The sequence below is a fragment of the Geospiza fortis genome, unplaced genomic scaffold (genome assembly GCF_000277835.1).
Source record: "Geospiza fortis unplaced genomic scaffold, GeoFor_1.0 scaffold182, whole genome shotgun sequence".
In the NCBI taxonomy this organism is placed as follows: domain Eukaryota; kingdom Metazoa; phylum Chordata; class Aves; order Passeriformes; family Thraupidae; genus Geospiza; species Geospiza fortis.
The window spans coordinates 1,322,792-1,343,079 of NW_005054367.1; the positions used below are offsets into that span (position 1 = coordinate 1,322,792).

At 49.0% G+C, this 20,288-nt stretch overlaps 1 protein-coding gene across 2 annotated transcripts in view; it reads right to left on the bottom strand.

Annotated features, from left to right (window-relative positions):
• The window catches only part of LOC102044243 (mitogen-activated protein kinase kinase kinase 3-like), a 58,030-nt gene that overhangs the window by 20,693 nt on the left and 17,049 nt on the right, over positions 1-20,288 (bottom strand). The window contains exons 3-6 of one of the 2 annotated variants that reach the window (XM_031059752.1): positions 13,806-13,846; positions 12,717-12,816; positions 7,558-7,671; positions 5,775-5,886 (exon numbers count right to left, since the gene is read on the bottom strand). In XM_031059752.1, the coding sequence (XP_030915612.1) occupies positions 5,775-5,886; positions 7,558-7,671; positions 12,717-12,816; positions 13,806-13,846 (367 nt within the window). Of the gene's footprint in view, positions 1-5,774; positions 5,887-7,557; positions 7,672-12,716; positions 12,817-13,805; positions 13,850-20,288 lie in introns of both variants that reach the window. The other variant, XM_031059751.1, reaches the window with a different exon arrangement.

Below are 20,288 nucleotides of genomic sequence, written 5' to 3' on the forward strand. Positions count from 1 at the left end.
TTTTTTTTTCTTCTTCCTATTTTCTCCTTCACAGATTTCCTGCAGGATAAGAACACAGTGAAAAAACTCCAACTGAAGTAATGCCAAGATCAAGAGAAGAGAAACTCTCGAGTGCTGCAGCACTCATAACGAACTGGCTTTCCACCAGCCCTAAAACAAAACCAGTTGGGAAGTACAGCATCCTCTCTTTGAAGATAAATAAATAAACTTTTAACTGTTGAGCAGTTCAGGCACCCTGAAAAAATCACTGCATCAGCAGCCCCTCGTTTGCTTAGCAGATGCCAATCTGGAATGCAGCACAAGGACAGTGGGGTGGCTCTTGCCCCAAATCTGCTGGAGGATTTAGTGAGGTGGAACTGCTGCATTTTAGCCCTGCTGAGCATTTCTGTTACTGCTGCAATGAGCTGTGGATCTGCTCATGCACTAGTGGGATTTCTCGCTCCAAGGACCCACTTGCTATCCAGAAAGCCTCTGACTATGATTTTACAAAGATCTGTGCATGCCCTGTTTGACTCTGAACACAGGGAGTTAAACCAGATTTATCACAGGCACAAAGACTTCCCATGGTCTCCCATTAAGCCTTTGCCTGTAACAACTACTCCCAGCCATAGATCAGCTGTGTTTGACCTTCCAGAGTCACATTTCCTGCCAAAAACTTTAAAAGGGAATAAAATACCAGCTATTTCCCAGCAGGTAAGGAAATTAAACAAAGTGCTTAGGCTTTTGCATGCTTGGAAACTGCTGAAGTGAAGCAGATCCCTTTTCAGACAGGCTGTTTGGGTAGAAGTGCTGCCCAAAGTAATTTTTGCAGCTTCACACCTCCAGGAGCACTGGCTGCTGCTGCTTTGCATCCATGCATGTTCTTCCACCTGGGGGAAACATGGAGAGGTGCTGGGAGCAGAGCTCTGGAGCTCAGGGTTGATTCCGCACTCCAGCCCTATCCTGGTAACAAAACCTCAGGCAATCCCAGTGCTGCTGGAGGAGGGGAGGAATGGAAAACAGGGGTCAGAGAAACAGAGCAACAGTAGTACTTCATGGCAGGCTTAATCCATAGTGGGGAAAACACACTGGATATATTGGATAATGCTGATTAATCCACCCTGAGGCAGAGAAAGAAACAGACAGAAAAGCCCAAATGTGTCCATCTGACACATCAGAGATGCTCTGCACACTTGACTTAATACTCAAGAAACAGCAGCAGCACCAGGCAGGGAGAGGAGGCCCCCAAGGGACTGTCCTGGGGTCTATGGGACATCATGTCACCTCCAGTGGGGTATTCACATTTTCTGAAAAAATCCCTTTGCCCAGGATTTTTCTCCTGGGAAGCTGAGGAGCCTCAGAGAAGAAGAAAACTATTCTTATCTCATTTGCTTCTCCTGTGTTGTGCTCATGTGGAATGTGTTTGGAGATTGTTTACCCACAGGTGATTGTTTCGTTGGATTCTGCTGTGAGTTGTTTTGACTCATTGGTCAACCAAGGCCAAGCTGTGTCGAGATTCTGGAGAGAGTCAGGAGTTTTCATTATTATCTTTTCAGCATTCTGTAAGTATCCTTTCCTGGACTCTTCAGTATAGTTTAGTATAGTATTCTTTAATATAATATAGCATTCTTAAAAAATAAATTAGCCTTCTGAGAATGTGGAGTCAGATTCATCATTCCTGCCTTCGTCTGGGGGAACACAAATACAACAGGGATGGGGCAGGCTGTGAGGCACTTCTGTACAGGCAGAGTGCTGGTCAGACCTCAGCAGCTCTGCTTGGGATTCCTGAACTCAGAGTTGGCCCTGGTTGAGCATGTGACCTCAGATACTCTCTGCAGCAAGGTGCTCTGGGGAGGGATTCCTGCTCCACTTACACACACGAATGTTAAGCCACAGATTTGAGAGGAGAGCACAGAGTGTCCTGAGGACACAGAACCAGGACAGCACGGAGACTCACTACTGGCACCCACTGGAGCCTTTCATGTTCCCTTCTGCTATTTTTCTTGAAGAAGTGCCTTTCCTGCAGTATGTGCAGAGCTCGTGGTGCTGCACGTACAGCCAGCTCCCCTGTGCCAGCCTTGGCTTCCCTCCGCCCCCGCATTCCCTGGCTTCATCTTCCCCTGCTCTTCCCAAAACTTCACCCACTACTGACCAGCATCAAGCAGGGAAGAGAAGCCTCTGCAGAGCCAGAGCTGGGGAGGGTTTGCTGGCAGCTCCCACCACTCACAGCTGCAGCCACAGGGAGCCCAGCCCTGGGATGACGTTCCCGAACAAGGGACACCACGTCAGGATGTGCTGCTCCTCTGAGCCCTGGCAGAAACACCAGGCTCAGGACAGGGCTGCACAGGAGAAAGAGAGAAACCTGCTGGAAATTTCTCTCTCTGGTCCTGTCAAGGGGAGCTGGGAGCAGATGGATCAAATCTCCCTTAATTTCTTCTTTTCCAGTGGGATCCCTGCAAGCCTCCCTCCTCTCCTCGCTGATCCTTCTGAACATGGATTTCTACATTTTGATTTGAGGCAAATTTAGGGTACTTTTTAACTTATAAGCAAGACAGAACCTGTTTTCTAGTTCTAAAGCAGCTGGCATGATGCACATAGATAAATTTTCTTCCTCTTCTCAAAACAGAGCAGGTTTCATCCATCCTAACTCCTGAAATACTCCTGGGTCTGGAGAGAGCTGGCAGGCACATGAAACCATGGCTCAGCAGCCTGAAAAAAACCCAGTAAAATAAAGCTTCTAGTAAATGTTTCTATTGAAATGGTGATGCTGGAATAGGGCTGTTAAATAATTTTTGGATACTGTTCTGAAACATGTATTTCTTCAAAGTAAATAAAAAACAATCCTCAATTATCTGAAAATCCAGAACCCCAAAAGTTTTCTTTTTTCAGTCCAAGTTCTCTTGGGCTTTTGCTGGCCACCAAAAAACTGGAAGGGGATTTCCATTGAAAAAGTTTATGGGGAAAAAAAAAAGAAAGAAAATATTGACTTTGCATAAGGTTTTCCAGGGACATGGCATGAAGACATTTTCTGCCCAGCAGAAGCAAAAATAGCTAAATCTTACCCAGAACATTTACCTCCCTTCCAGTGTGCTGGAGCCCATTACATACAGTTTTATTATTTTCCACTGCTGTTTACATGGCAGAGTCAGCAGAAAAACATGAGACATCTCAGAAACACAGAGAACATGACCCTGAACTACCTTTTAGTATAAAGACATTTTAAATCTCCTTTTAAAAGTGGTTTCAAGAGAAAAGCTGAACTGAATTAAGATCCTCTTTGATAGCAACCACTTTGATGACAGCAGAAGGAAAACACTGTGAAATGCCTTGTGACTGCAAGGCAAGAAGAGTTTCTCCTGCAGAATTCCCAGCCTCCTAGGATGCCTTTTGACTATACACCAAGTTCAGTGAAATCCCCACTGCAGGAAAACAAAACACAGCATCATGTCTGTCTGTCTGTTCCCTGATGCTGAGTTTTATGCTCCATTTGAGATGCTGCTCTCCCTTTCAGCTTGCTAGAGTTTCTGCCCAGCTGCTGGATTGCCCAATTCTGACTCAGGAGATCAAAAATGCATCTGCTGGATTCTGAGCACCCCCTAAGCAGAGCTGCAGCAGCTTCCTACAGACCCCAGATAACCCAAAGAGAGGAGTTAGAGAGATAAAGAGAGACAACAACCTTCTGCTGTCATGCTGAGGGCTTGCTGAAACCTCCTGGCAAGACTGATGGCTTACATGGCAAAAGAAACAGGTATGACTGATGCTTGGGCTGGTTACTTTTTCCACCTGACCATGTAAAAGTGCCAAGGACTCAGAGTTTGGCACATCAGCTCTTGAAAATCCCAACATCAGCACACTGCATGCCACAGCTGGTGCTGCCCAGTGCTCCTCCTCTGTTACCTTGACTAAAGCAGCACAGTGTGTCCATCCCTCGACTCTGCTCTTCAAGCATTCCCTCAAAATCCATTTGTACCTCAGGCTCTCACCCTTGCAGAGCTGAAATCTCACCCTTTGTCTGCCTTGCCTTGGCTCAGAGCATTCTTAAGGCAGTGACACCTCACAGTCAGTGGTGCAGAGCTGGTCAGGAACCAGCAGCCCCAAAAACCAGGAAGGACAGGCCAAAGCATGGAAATAAAAGTTGGTAGGAAAGGCTTAACTTTGCAAGAATCCATCTTCCCACTAGCACAGCTAGGCATGGAATCAACCCTGCCCATCATGCTAAGCTCACATGTCAGTGACAGCTCCCAGTGCCACAGCTCTTTGCTCATTAACAGCCTAACAAATACCAAAAAAAGAAAAAAAAAAGGCAGCAGAGAAGTTTTGCCAAGCATTTTCTGCTGAGACTCTGTGCTTTATGTCTGCATTTCATTCAGGGTCATCTAGTGACTCTGCCAAACTCAAAAACCATGTGAGCTAGGAAAAAAACCAACAAATCAACAGAAAAAGACAGCCCTGGTACATCCAAACACCAGGCTCAAGGTGAGCCCTTGCACATGTGCCACCCAGCCCTGGCCTCAGTGAGAGCTGGGCATGGCTGCACAAGGGCTATGCTGCACCTACCCTAGAGGAACATTTTCTATACATCTTGTCTGAGATGCTGCAAACCACAGGATTTGTTATCAGCACAGGCTATGAAACAGAGAAGGGGGGAGTCCTTGGATAAAAACACTCTTTTGTCACACAGAGAAGAGTTTGGAAGTGTTTACTGCCATATAAGTACAGAGGATGAACTATTTCTCCATGTGTATTTCTGAAGGAGGGCCCCACTTTATTCAAGGCTGTCACTTCTACAGCTGGCATGTACTTGGCATGAAAATGATAAAGATCTGTAGAAATTCCCCTATAACCTGCACCCAGTGACACCGCAGAGAACATTCACTGTGTGAAAAAGTCATTCATCCTGCCTGCAGGCTGGAATAGGAATAATTCTGCTCCTGCTATGCAGTCCTACATACTGCTTTACCAGCTCTGCACAAGGCACCCTGCCCTCTACAAAATCCTACAAGGTTCTTCACACAAAAGCTCCTACAGAGAGCTGACCCACAGGATTTCAAAAAGCTCAGAGTATTTTAGAAAGCAAGGAAAGCATAAACTCAAGCCCAGAAAACCAAAGAGAAAACCACACAAGGCTACAAACTCCAGTCCCTGCAGGGCTGCAAGAGCAGATCAGGTGTTTGCCAGCCTGGTTTCAGGGGTTGCAGGTACCTACTTCCAGCCCCTCTGAAGGAAAGGGATGCTCCCCTTCCTCTGGAATGTCACCACTGCACACATGGCCCTGAGAAACCCCAGAAAGAGCTACCACAGATGTCATTTCACCCACAAGAACAGACTGGTGGCACACAGACATTATTTACATGGTGAAGCTGGTCCCAGCCAGGAGCTAAGGAGCCTGAGCCCACTCAGCTCCATTATCCTGCCACCTGAGAAAGGGGGACAGAAACTCAGAGAACAACAGCACAGGGTTAAAGGAATAACCAAAGGTCCCAAACAGCCTTGGCTTCCTACAGATTATCACTCTGATAAACCTCAGTGGAATCAAATTAACTGGACATTTTTATCACTGCATTTCCCACCCCCAAACGACAGCCCAGGTCCCCCATTCTCTTCACTTGTGTGCTCAGAGTGGCTCTGCTCAGCCTGCAGAGCCTCCCTTCCTCAGGCTGAGGACAAGCACTAGGTCACTCTGGGGGACATCAGGCTGCCCATCCAGACTGGGGTTGTGACAAAGAAAGAGGGAGAGGGTGGTGGCCAGGCTGAAGCAGCACAGAACTGCCCAGGGAGCGCTGTGTCTCACTGACCTGTGGAATATTTGCGTGTCCTCTCCGAGTCTTTGTACAGGGATCCCATGATATCTCCCATGGATCTGGAGATCCTCATCTCATGCTGCTTGCTGTTGTTGGGTTGCAGGAGCTGGTGATCAGACAAAGGGAATGATAAGAATTGGCCCGAGCCCTGTGGACACACCATGTGAAACCCTGTGTTTGGCTCCCTGGGACCCTATTACCCAAGAACTATGGAAAAAAAAAAAAAAGGGAAAGAAAGAAGACATGCACGTAATCTAGAGTGATCCAAAAACCATTCACAAACAATTTACATCTGCTAATAAAACAGTCTAATAAAATTAGGCTCTCACAGATAATGGCAAATACAGATATTTGATATAAAAGACTGTTCCTGCACTCCATTATCTCCAGATAGGTACAGAGACTGATCACTGGACTGAAAACATTGCAATCCCAAAATCAGCACCTCTCCTCCCTGCTCCCTAGACTCCAGTGGCAGCTGAGGCACTGCAGAGGTTCCTCTGCAAGAGGACAGAGGAACAGAGAGGGGAAGGTCAGGGAAAACAGGTAAGGGAAGAGCAAAGAAAACCATATCCAGCTGGTAACCTGGTAGTGGCCAGGTTTTACTAAGATTCTAAGACCACACATTACAGTGAACTGTGATTTTTTGATGATTTGATGTATGACCTCAGAACCGTGTGCTCTCACACACAGGAGCGTGGCCACATGCTGCAGGAAGAGATGGAGCTGCTCTCAAGGGCAGGCAGAGATCCACCTGGCTCCTCTGCTCTCAGCAGCTGACCTGCAGCACTGCTGTGCTCTCAAAATTGCCCCATTTCCACCCAGGGTTTCTGACCTGCAGCACTGCTGTGCTCCCACAAATTGCCCCATTTCCACACAGAATTTCTGACTTGCAGCACTGCTGTGCTCCCACAAATTGCCCCATTTCCACACAGAATTTCTGACTTGCAGCACTGCTGTGCTCCCACAAACTGCCCCATTTCCACCCAGGGTTTAGGAAACCCCAACTCAAGGCTCAGTTTCCCCTGGGATTCTGCTCTCTGCACTTTCCAAGCCTCTCAAAAGGAGTGGAGAAGCTCCAAGGGCTGTGAGTACCCGCAGAAGAATGGGGATAAGTGAGTTACAAGACTCCCAATCTCTCCCGTACTTCTAGGAAATAAAAAGAAGAAACAGAATTGCAACATCTACAAATCCCTTGCTCTACAGCCTGTGCTTGGGGCAGCACGACATGTGCTTTGGCAAGACACTCTGTGCAAGCGAGGTCAGGCTAACAGGCTTAACTGCAAAACCACCGAGCTCAGGAAAAAACTAATAAGTAAATAAAGATGGAAAAAACCCAGACAGTTCTGCATGAGACTGAAAGATCCTGCAGTTTGCTCTCCCAGCCTTTAGCACGGCTGCAGCACATGCAGGGAACAGTCCCCATGCTGCCACCCAGCATGGCAAGGGCCAGGGCATCATCCTCAACACAGAGGAGAGGTGAAATGGAATGGTGGCAGCATCTCTAGAAAGAAAGAAAGCACAAGGGTTCCTCTCAGCTTTGAGGGTCAGGTGTTTAACCCTTCACAGGACACAGGAGCCAGAGGGAGCTGAGCTCAGCCTCTGGGCTGCTATCACAGGAACATTTCTGAGCAGCTGAGCCAGAGCAGGGCTGACCCCCTCTCATGACCAGCCTGCCCTCTGCTCTGCACCATCAGGAGACTCCTTTCCACTCCCCAGCACAATAACAAGGCATCTCAGGCTGCACACAAAGGAGCAGAGAAGGTGAAGGGCTCACGTTCGCTTTCTTTGGAGCGCTCACAAGGATCCGCAGGCTCTTCAGGGAAGGGCTCAGCTCCAACTGTTCCATGGCTTTGTCCAAATCTTCCTGGGATTTCAGTGGCATCAGGAGCTGGAAGGGATTAAACAAACACCACAGGATGGCAATGTCACACTTTTGGGTAAACAGAAGGAGGCAGATTCCTACAGGGAGCAGCCTGGGAAATCGGGAGATGAGGGAGGAACCCAAGGAGGTGATGGAAAACGGGGCCCCCGTGCCCTCCAGCTTGCTGAGCTCTAATATTTTCTTCCAAGACCTCATTTACCAAGGAACAGATGCAAAAAAAGTCACAACAAACAACATCTGCAAGGAGAAATCTTAAAGGTCACACCAGCAATCCAGTGTGGGAAAAGGAGAGGGCTGGGATGAAACACTGGGCTTGCTGCCTGCTGCTCTGGGGCTGCTCTGATTCTGCAGCAGGACCTGCTGCTACCCAGCCCCAAAACAACCCCACACGTTTCTGCAGGGCTTATGGTCATGCAGTGGTGCTCCAAGACACCAGTGAGTTGCACCCAAGGATTTACTCTGGCAGATGCTTTGTGCCCTTCCCCACTGCTGCAGCCTGTGTTCCTGCACACTGACACAGTGTCTGGTCATCCCTAGTGTCTGGCCATCAGGTGAAACCAGGGATCATCCCACAAATAAAAGTATTTTCCCTTTTGATGTGAAAGGTGTGCATTGCTCTCCTTCCAAGAATCACTTCCTTCACTGCCAGCAGAACAAATTCAGCTTCTGCTCTTTGTAAGAGCAGAGAACTACACAGTGCCGTGTCTGTCAGGCAGCAAAAAGTGCTGATGTTTTCCTGGGAAATGGCAGAGTATGGCCCTCAAACCTCCACAGGGAATGTGACCCTCCCAGCCTTGCTGTGTGGTGTACCATGTCCTGCAGACAGCCTGCAAAGCCTCCAACACCCAACACAGCTGCACTTCAGAGCAGCTCTGTGGCCTTCTGCTGCCCTGGGCTAAGATTAAAAGCACAACTTCTTGCCCCTCATTCCAGGAGGAATATTCTGCCTAATCTCACAGCAAACAGGCCTCAGCCTCTGCAGGTTGCCTGGGGCACTGGACCCAGCACAGCACATGTTATTCTCATGCCTGTGCCAAAGTACACTGTAACTCCACTGACCAAAGGCACCGAGCAGCCACAGCTCCCAGCAGGCTCTCACTGCTCTCACTGGGAGCCACAGCTTCCCAGAACTCCTGAAAGGTGGCTCAGCCCTCTGGGTGATCAGAGCTCCTGCCACCAGCCACAGCAAACCCACCTCAGAGCAGCTGCCACACAAGGTGACACTCACGAGCCAAATGGGACAACCTGTTTGATCCCAGGGGGCTGCCAAGGGTTGGGCTGGTGGCCTGTAGGAAAATACAGCTCAGACTGTGAGCTCCTGGCCTTGTGGCCAAGAACCCCAGGGACATCCTGGGGTACAGCTCAGACTGTGAGCTCCTGGCCTGGTGGCCAAGAACCCCAGGGACATCCTGGGGTGCACTGGGAAGAGCCCTTGCAGCAGGCCAGGGAAGGGATCCTGCCCCTCTGCCCAGCCCTGTGAGGCACATCTGGAGTGCAGTGCCCAGCTCTGGACTGCAGAGACACAGGGAGCTCCTGCAGCTGGGCCAGCTGAGGCTGCAAGGAGATGAAGGGATTGGAGCACCTCTCTTATGAGGGAAGGCTGAAGGAGCTGGAGCTGTTCAGGCTCAAGAGGAGATGCTGAGAGGAGACCTCATCCCTGTCTGTGCCTGTCTGCAGGGAGGGCTCAGAGCAGGGACCAGGCCCAGCAATGGCACAGGAGGAATGGGCTGGAATGATCCCAGGAAGTTCCCCCTGGACATGAGGCAGAATTTCTTCCCTGTGCAGTGACTGAACCCTGAACAGATCATCCAGAGAGGCTGTGGAGTCTCCTTCCCTGGGGATATTCCAGAACCATCTGGATACAATCCTATTCTTCTCTCTCTTCTTGACCCTGCTTAAGAAGGGAGGTTGGACCAGATGACCCTCTGTGGTGCCTTCCAACCTGACCCATTCTGTGATCCTGTGATTTCCTCTCATCCTTCATTTGTACTTGAGTGAACAACCTGCATTCCCCACACGTATCAGGCAACGATGGTACTGAGTAGGTGTCCTAAATGCAGTGCTCAGCCTGCTCCCTTAAGCAGCAGAGGTGCAGAGAATCCCCTGGGGCACTGCTCAACCCTCCTGAGGTTCACACAAAGGTTCTGGCTCAGGCAGACCAGGCTCCTCCTCTACACACCCCCAGACAGAACTGAGAATGGTGGAGAGCTGCTCTCCCTTGTTTCACCACCAAGCAGAATTTGACCCTGAACTCTCAGCTCAGCCCCACTGCTCACCCATCCCTTCCCTGAGCTCCTCACAAGTGTTCAGAGCAATCCCCCAGCTGCTGCTCTGAACAGAATGTTCTGTAGGTCACTGCATCTCCCTCCAACATCACAACATGAACATGTTTGCATGCCTCCTTCAGAGGAGCCAAAAACATCAGGGAGAAATTGCCCTCTTGTAAAAGGGACTGGAGCCAGTATTTAGCTTGGCTTTACCTATTACCCACATCTGGCAAGAAAATTCTGCTCCATTTGGCTTCCAGACTGTGGCACATATGGACATCAGGAACAGGTATCTGCTAGGCATGAAACTCAAAGCAGACTCATGCAGAACCATGGAAGTAACTGCCAGGGTGGATTTCCAGAAACTGGGTTTATTTGATCTAAAGACTGAGTAGCTGTGATTAACAGCAAAGTTTACCTACACAGAAGTTGCATAAACAGAGCTTATTGGATTTTTTTTTCTTGCCTTTAAATAATATCCTCCCCTGGAGCCTGATGTTTTAGTGGGGGACCTGATGGTCTCTCCACTGCAGGTTGAAAAAGTGAGGGCAAAGGCTGAGGTTTCACCAGCTACAGCAGCACTGTCAGACCTCACTCCATGAGACACCACAGAAAGCCAGAGAATTGTAGGAAACAGGGTTGGGGAAAAATCTGAGAGGTCAATTAGTTCATCTTCCTGCCCAATGCAAGACCAACTGGCATCAACAATGCTCAACAAATGTTTGTTAAATATGCTTTTATCTCCTCCCTCCCCTCCATAATGGTGCCTCTGCCATTTCCCCAGGCTTTAACTCCCCCCAAGCTCCCAGAATGATGCTGAGGGGGAGGAGACAGCAGGAGGTCAGAAGAGCAGTGGTGGCACATGGAGGTTCAGTGAATTTCTGCCCAAGGTCACATCACAAATTGTGTCTGTGCTGCCCCTGGCCAGGCCAGGCTTTACTGTCCCACTCCTCAGAAAGATGAGCCCAGCCTGGAACTAACACAGCCATGTCCCATGGGGGACACCCATGGCCAGGCCCTGCTGTTATCTGCAGCAGCCCCAGCCTGCTGATTCCATGGTCCCACCAGGATGTGATTCATGTGTGCCCCTGCTCCACCCAGCTGGCATGCTCATCCCACTGAGCCTGGCCCCAGGACACCTCCTCCACCAGGACAGGGATTGCCACTCACTGAGATTCTGCAGGGGCCTGCTGACCTCAGTCTAGATTTGCTCTACAAGGTGCCACTGCAACAGAGGTGTCTGATGGCAGCAAAGAATTACTGCCCAGCTCCCCTGGAGCATAAAGGCAGGGTGAAATATTTAACTGCAATGAGTCTGTGGTCATGTTCCCTCTGAAAGTTGCAGTCGTGACACCCAAAACCCTGACCCAGGAGCCAGATGCTGGGATGTCACCACGTGTGCACGTAGGCTGTGTCCCCAAAGATCCCTCGTGTCTGTTTATTGTGTTTCCAGAACAACAATCCTGAGTTACTACTCCTCAGACATCTTCCCAAAGCTGTGGGTTCTCATGAGGTGGAACTTTTAAGTGTATGAAAACAAAACACTGCCCTAAGAAATCAGGAGTACCCAAAGGCCTGCTCATGGCCCTGCTATGTGCTGTGCACATGCCCAGAAAGACAGTCTCTAACATGGGATAAAATGCATTATTTAAGCTTCTGTTTGCTGTTGTTGGAAAGAAATCCTCTTCCAGTGGGAAGAAACCTGGAATGAAATGAGTCATTCCTGGAGAATTCAATGGCAGGCTTTTCCCAGGAGGCTGTCAAAGAATGCCCAAGATTAGAAACCTGACTGCATTCAAAGGCAAAACCCAGTGGACACTTTGGTATCATGAGGTGCCTATTGTACAAGAATAGGAACTTTCTTTGTGGAGCAAATCTCTATTGAAACAGAAGGGAGAAAATAATAAATGGGGGGGAAAAAAGAAGAAAGGTCTCCTCAGGACCTCTCTCTCCATTCATACTTTAATCAAAAGCTCATCTGCAATTAATACTTAAACAAGCCAGCTGCCAGGGCAGATCTAAAAGGATCTGTGTTTAAAAGCCAACCTCTGCCATTTGGCCCTCTCCTCCTTCCCAAAGCCAAAGCCACCCCAAGAGTCCAGTGGCTGCAGATGCCTCACAGGCAAACACTGAGCACACCAAAACAGATGCCAAGGATTTCCCTCTTCTGCTAACAGCCCTCAGCAGGATCCTCCTTCCACACACAGTGCTGGGCTCAAAAGTGGGAAAAACACAGAGGCCTACGTGATGAATGATGGAGGAGAAAGTCCTCCTAGCCTTAAAATGCAAGGCTTGCACAGGGAGGGTTTCTTGGCTGCTTTCATGTGGCCACAGGGGCTGCTGGAGGAACGCTCAGTGATGCACATTGCAGTGCAGACCCAGCCACAAGAGCGTGCACGTCGTGCTGGGGGTTTGGGTGAGACAAAGTCAGGGCTGGAGAAAAGAACATTCTGTGAGCAGCACTGTCCCTCCTGCTCTGCACTTCACGCTCCTGCAACTGCCCCCCAGGTGGCAAGGCTTCACACCCCTGATGGAGTGAGGGGGAAAGACAATGTTCCTTACTCGGAATCATTTTGACAAAGGAAAATCCTGGCTTGGAGGCCGAGAAGCCATCTGAGCTGTGTTCAGACAACAGCTCTTGTGCACTCACTAGCTGGGAACCACTAAAAGAGGTTGTTTTTCTTCACATCCAAGCAAAACACAAAATCAGGGCCTTCAGAATAAATCACTGCTCAATTCTGAAGTTGGCAGCAGGCACCCCAAAAGCAGTAAGGAGAAGAGTACCTCATTGTTCACACAGACCAAGTCCATCGTCTGCCCAAAAGCGTCCGTGACCTTCTGCACCACCTCCTTGAATCTGACTGGTCTTGGAAACTGGATAATCCTGTATACACAAACAAATACAACAACACTCTCAGTTTAGCAGAAGCATACTGGAATTTGGGGTTTTACTGACAGTACAGAAGAAAGGACTTGTGTTCCATCACAAAGCACAAAGAGTGCTCCTTGCCTTTACACTCACAGAAATGCTGCTCCTCTGCTGTGCCCAAGAGGGGACCTGACAACTCTGCAAGAATATTTACCAAAAATCTTTGTGCACCTCCCTCTGCTCCTCCCTCCAATGTGAGTACAGGTGGGAAAAAGGAAGTCCAGTAGCCCCCCACTGGAGAAAACCCAGATCAGGTAATGGTCAGTGATTTATCATCTCTGTTTTCAGCAAGAGGCTCCGAATAGGGAGGAGGACTGAAGTGGGGACTCATGCTGTGACTCTCCTGTACCATCACACACAGCACCTCTGTAGGTACTTACAGCAGGTACAGTCTAACCCTAAAATAACACTACTTCAATTTTCTTTGGCTTTAACATGCACCTTGGACCATCAGCCTGTGTCCTGCCCTGTCACAGTCACCAAGCAGAGGTGATTCCATGAAAATGTCAAGCAGGGAAGGGCGGACAAGCTTTAACTCCCAGCCCTATTTTTATGGGACCCATGCCCAAAATCTGGTTATCTTAAGTAAGTGTCACGGACTGCTAATCAAAGGACACATTTCTGTAGAGTTCCAGCTCCACTGTGCTTCAGCAGGGCTCAAGAATTAACAAGAGAAAAGGATCCAAGTGTGCACCCAATGTCCCTGGTAAAAGAGGCATTTCATGACTTCCCGCTTGGAACCATTTTGCCTGCTGCAAATCTCAGGAGCTTCTTGTGGCAAATGGGATGGTGAGGCAGGGCTCTTGCATATAAAAGTGCAGCTGATTTTAGGGGAATGAATCCTGCTGTGAGCTCAGCTGCAGCTGGCTGAAGTCAGCAGGACAGTGTTGGGTGGAAAAGGTAATTTGTCCCTGTGTTCACAGGGGACTGGAGCAGGTACCTACCTTTTCTCTCCTTCATATTCAAACTTGATCCTGACACTTCGCTGCTGAAAGAAGAAGCAGAGAATGGTGAGGTCCCAAAGTGCATCCTGGACTGACCCACAGACCCAAAGCTGACAGGAGTTCTCAGGGAGACTCTCCTAACTCTGTAAGACATCTGCTTTATTTAGGCCAAGCTGCCTGGTGGATTCACAGCCTTTGGGGACACTCCACATTGCTGAGAAATGTTCTTGACAAAAAAAATAAGTTCTTCTGTAAGCAAGAAGACACTCATCTCTATAACTGTTAGTTTTAATAAAATTAATTAATAAAGCTGAGAATTGTTCTGAACTCTTGGGAGCAAGGCACTATTATCAAAGAGGCCAATATGGCAAGTCTGATGCCTGTCCACCTTCAGTGCTTCCCATGGTTACATCCCAGTACTTTTCTGTTGGAAACCCAAAAACCAAAGCTCAGAGGATGGTTGCTAGAACACAGGTATATTTGGGGTGAAGAATTAAGAAGTAAAAGCAAGCATTCTCTAACGGAAGTGGAGACAGTCCAAAATTTTAAAGCCAACAGTGCCAGGATGGTTGAAGGGCTGGTTGCTATTTTGTTGGGACCAACAAAATGCAAAGTGTATCAGGCCCAATACACAATGCACAGCCAATGCCCCCCTGAACTGACCCACTGCTCACCTCAAGAGAAACCACAAAATTTGCCCAAGGAAGAGCCAGTGGAATCACAGGCACACTGAGCACACAGCTGTGCAGGAACCAGTAAAAACCACTTCTCCCCTGCTCTATTTGTGCATATTTAGCAGCAATCAAGACCACAAGGAGCTTTTTCATTCCTTCAGCTTCTCAGGCCAAATCTGAGCCAAGCATCCCTCTAGCATCCCTCAGATCATTCCAGGACTTTCCGACGGCCTCCAAAGCAGATCAAACCCCTCTTTACTCCCCAGACCAGGTCTAGTGAGCCCACTTAACCAGCATTTTCCTCCCCACAGTGCCCACCAGCCTCCTCAAACAGCTCTCTTCCCATGCAGAGAGGAGTGCTGGCCACCTCCCTCCGAGGTGTAACCCCAGGGAGGGCTCGGTCCCGTCTCGCAGGGATAACTCCCAGCTGGGTGGGTGACAGCCCTTCCTGAGCACAGCACTTATCTCTGGGCCTGGGCTGCCAGTGTGTGAAGGCACACTTTCCATCCTCTCAGAGGGAAAGCAGAGCTGCAGCGGAACAGCTTTGTTCCTAACGAGGAAGAGGAGCTGGAGCGGCGCCCTCGGGTTTGTTTTTCAACCGACAGCTCCTCGAGTTCTGCAAACACCCACTGAAATTCAGGAAGTCGAGGCTGGAGGCAATTCTGTTAAAAAGCTTAAACAGATTCAGGGTAAACACGCTGGATCACCCAAAATGCATCCTTGTTATCTCTGCTCGTGGCATTTTCTGTGCTTCCGGAAGGGCTGGGAAGAGCCGGTGCTGGGACAGTCACCAAGTGGGGCACTCCAGCAGTGATACAGGCCTGTGCTAAACAGGCACTTACATCACCTCTGCCTACAGCCAGTTCTCCAGACCCACAGCGTCTGGAGAGTCTCCAGGCTCATTGCCAGAACCAGGCCCAACTTGTAAAACTACCAGATTAATCCTAAACCAGTCCGAAATTGCAAAGGAGAAGAGATGATCATAACCAACCTAGTGCTGAAGGTTCAAATCATTCTGGAGAGACAGGCAAATGCAGGTGGGATTGGGATCTTGGATTATTTGGGCTAGAAAAGAAAAGATACAGGCTCTTTCATGCCAATTTTTATTTGCACGTGCCTCTCTGACCAGGCCTGGCTGGTTTATTCCTCCTGAATGCTGGCAATAAATTGGCCAGTGTGGGTTCACTGACTATAACACCACACAACCTTTCTCTAAAGAAAGAGAGAGATTAAAAAAAAAAAAAATCAGGACAAGGAACTTTCGAGGTTTCTCCTTACAAAGAGCAGGACGTGGAAGGGGAAGAGCTCCCACAGCTCTGGCCTCACTGCAGGAAACCTTTCAAAACACAGGTTTCACTTTCAGCACAGCCCCAAACACTGCACTGAGCTGGGATGCAGCACACGCTGCCTGGTTGTGCTGAGCAGCACAGATTTCACAGACAAACAAGTTTTGAAAAACAGCTTGTGGCTGGAAAATGTCAGAACACTTGTCTAAAGCTCCAGAGAGAGAAGCAAATGAAAAAAAATGAGCCACGACCCTGCTGCATCCTTTTCTACTACATCAACAACAAGGCTGATGTGCCGTGGCCCGACGCCAGCAGAAGGACGCCAGCTGCCCCACACTGCTCTGCTCTGCTTCTGAGCAGAGCTGCAAACACATTGCCTGCAACAGGGAAATGAAAACCCACTTCATTTCTTAATTAGATAACATTTTTCTTTAATATGAAACACACTAACCTCTTGCCTCCCTCCAAGAAACCAAGACCTTTAGCTGGCAAGCTTTTGGAAGAGGGAAAAATTCATATTTATCAGTCTGAGAAGTTGATTACAGTTTAATTTTTCAGGCTTCCCTTGGCTTGCTCATGTTTTTGACCTACAGCTCAAGCTGAATTCATCACTGCTATCAGCAGCAAATACTTTTTTCCTTTTTTCAAGAAAAAAAAAAGAGGTGGGCAGTGCCCAAAGTACTAGGAAATCTCAGGGGATGCAAAGCACTTCCTAAATGCTGGAGCAGGCTGTGATTTTTTACACCCATGGAAGTCTGGTTTGCAGCAACTGGTTTAAGATTACACAGGGAGCCTGGGGCACTGCCAAGTGCTGGAGCAGAACCTTGTGTGAGTCTGCACCCAACACCTCAAATGAACAATCAGGGGGAATGCAGGACCAGCACCTTCCACATCAGGAACTCAACACAGCGTGCAAATGTTGAGCTGGAAGAGGTGTGGGTGGTGGAAGCTGCTGGGTCCTACTCACTTTTGCAGTTTTGTGAGGAACATGACTCCTCTTGCACAACCCAGGTTGAATTATTCACTGTCCCTGCCATCAGGTGCCACATGAGGTCAAGGGCAGCCCTGTTCTCCTTCAGTCAAAAGGTCCTTAGTGGGTGTAGGAGAACAAGCTGAGACATCCAAAGGCTTGTGTTAAATACAGTGCAGGACAGGGATAAGGACAGCCACAGGCACCAGCCTTAAACCCTGAGCTCTAGCAGAGCATTTAAACAAGATTTTCACCAGCACTGTGAGAGCTCAGGCAGGTAATGGAGCCAACAAGGGAAACTGAGGCACAAAGACAGGAAGGGTTTTGGTTAAGGGTGTGAAGAGAAAGCCCAGCCTAGGGAGGAGAAGGCTCCATGGAGACCTTCTTGCAACATTTCAATATATAAAAGGGCTTTATAAGATGGAGAGACACTTTTTACCAGGTCCTGCAGTCACTGGATGAGGGCAACAGTTTTCAACAGCAAGAGGCTAGATTGAGGCTCGATATAAGGAAGACATTTTCCATCACTGGGTTGCTGAGACACTGGCACAGGCTGTCCAGAAAAGCTGTGGGTGCTCCATCCCTGGACGTGTTCAAGGCCAGGCTGGATTGAGCAGCATGGTCTGGTGACATGTCCCTGCCCACAGCAGACAGCCTGGCCTTTAAAACCCTTCCCAGCTCAAACCATTCTGTGGTTCACTCTCTGGAGCAGCACAGGGGTACAGGGAAGCACAGAATGAAGGTGTTTGGCCCCCTGGGCTGTGAGCACTGAGCAGTTTTCCCTGTGTGTGTGTGTTTCACAGAGGAGCCCACGGCCCCGCTGGCGCCTGCAGACCCTGCTGCGACACAAACAAAACCAGCGACAGCCCTGACAGGAAATACCACAGCCATTCCCTTCGTTTCTACAATAATTTCTCCTCCAAAATACTTGTACTGGCATTTCCTCCAGCCCTGCAAACAAATGGTATTTTACTCCTTCTTGCCATATTCCTCCAAAAGGAAAAAGCAAAGCCGCTGCTGCGGCCACAAAGCCATCACCATCCTTCCAGGCTTTCCTTGAGGTATTTTTGGCTCTTTCCTCAAAACTTCGGATTTCACAGAGAAAAGACCACAACTGCCAAGCTTCAGAGAGGGAATTCAGATGGGAACTTGGGGAGAAAAGGGACAACTGCTTTTGCCTTTTGGCTAGGGTCCATGTACCCCAGCAGGCTGGGCCAAGCTTGGCCCTCAGAGCTGGAGCAACAGCCCTGTGTGCTGGTTTTGATTAAGGAAAACGTTGGAAAAAAATGGAAAAAGTGTTTCCAAACGAGGTGAATCATGATCTTATACAGAGATCCCTGAAGAGCTGACTGCTGTTTGTAATAAAAGCACACACGGAGAGCAGGAAAACAAGCAGCTAGTCCTAAAATGGAAGTGGCTCTGGAGGAGCAGAAGATGCTGAGCACCCTCTCTGCTGAACAGCCAGGAGGTCGCTCAAACTGGGGTATAGGTCCAAGCTGAGCCTGTGGAGAAAGCTGTCTAATGGCAGAGGCAGGCAGGGAGCCAGCAGAGGAGCCAGCCCTGCACCTCCCTGCCTGTTGGTGACACTGAAACAACTAAAACTGCCACTCTGGAAAATCCCAGACTAGCACAAATTCAAAGATTCCCCCCCCACCATGATGACCTCTCCTCCTCCTAAGCTCCACTGCTATCAGAAACAGTGCTCTGTCCAGACCCCACTTCTGTGGCTTTAGACCTGCTCCTGTCCAACCAAACCAGAGGACAGCTTTGCCCATGCTGAGACATCACAAGGATGGGGCCTTTAGAGCATTTCTTCCACCCAAATCCACAGCTGCCTCCCAAACCAACTGGGACAAGCCTCTGACTTCAGCATTAACCCTTCTGTGGTCAAGAAAGGCAGGAAAAATCATCACAAGGGGCCTCCTATTCCCTTTGGTGCTGCTCATTCCAGCCTTGCTCATACCCACCCACAAGATTTTGGGCACTTATTTTGTCTCAGTTTTCCCCCTGGGTAACACGGGGGCAATGAAATACACCAACTTTTGCACGCCACAGGGTAACCAGAGGGTTTGTTTTCACTTCTCTGATTTTCTACTCGCTGGATTAGGAAACAACGAGAAAACCCCGCAGAGCCGCGCTCGAGTCACTCCCTTCGTACAAAGCCACAAAGCAGTGGGATTCCTCCTCGACTCCTGGCTCTGGCTGAGAGGAATCAGCACCACAGGGCCAGGCTGAGGGGACTCCTACACTTCCCCAAGGTGCAGCTCATTTGCATCAGCCCAGCGCTCGCCCCTGCCCTCAGCTCCTCACACGCCAGACGGCTGGAGCGCGGCCCCGACCGCAGAGGAGATGAGTAACGCACGGCACTGGGAATTATCTGAACCCCCACACACACTGCGTTATTCAGCAAGCAGACAGAAAGCAGTTTGTCTGGCATTGCCCCTTCATCATTCATCATTGCAGGGGCAGAAGGCACAATATATCGCAGTCCCCCCGGATCCTTGCAGCTTTTTTTTCCTCTGAAAGCACCTGAGCAGCTCGGAGGACAGCGATGATGTCTGGAAGGTTCACTGCTGCCAGCTGCAGACATTTCTGTTTCACACAGCAACAGAAATCACAGGCTTCAAAATGTTTATCTAAAACCACCCACCTGGCAAGGAGGAGGTATTTTTCCAGCTGGATTTCTCACTGGTATCACCCTCTTCACCCTCATGTCAGCTCCACGAGCAGACATAGGAAAGCCTCTTAAATCCTTGGGACTCCACTGCCTCACCATCTCCAGCCAAGGCTTCCCCAGTCAGTGATTTGCACCCTTGTTTCTGCTCCCCAGGTGAGGAAATCCCTGCAGATCCCCTCATAGAGACTCACATCTTCCCACATCCACACCATATCCTCCAGGTGATAAAGCCAAACTCCTTTTTAGGCTGCTCAAAGACGCACAGAGAGCCCCCAGAATGAGCTGTATTTTACTGGAGTTAGGAGCAAGCCTTGTCTTGCATCCAGCTTGCCAAAGAGAACAGTCCAGAGGTAATTTACTAAAAGATCAACTTTTAGGACAATCTGACATTTGATGTACTTGGAGAAACATTTCCTACAAACATTTAATTGCCGTGGGAGAACTCGCCATCGTGATTAAGGTGGCAGAAGAACTGCTGGCTGCCAGTGCCTGTGACAGAGGCCCACTGACAAGCAGCTTCATACTGCCAGTTGCCAAGTGCTATTTATAGAAATGAATGGATGTGCACATAAATAGATCCAAAATAAATGCTAATTTAATTGCTCTTTTCTCCCTCCATCCTTTTGTTCAGGATTTCCTAATTATTCGGGGTTTCCCTTCTTATTCCACTCATCTTTTTCCTTAATGAACACAACGCTGATCTTCATTCTCCTGTTTCCTTCTTCCCCTCTTCAGAGACATTTCTATGAACAAGCTCAGTCTGAGAGATAGCCTGGAAGGGCTCCTTCCAGCCATGCCAGAGGACACACAAGGAATAACAGAGTGATTAAAGGAGTAACAGAGGAATGCCAGTGCAGAAGCTGCAGCAGGCATAAT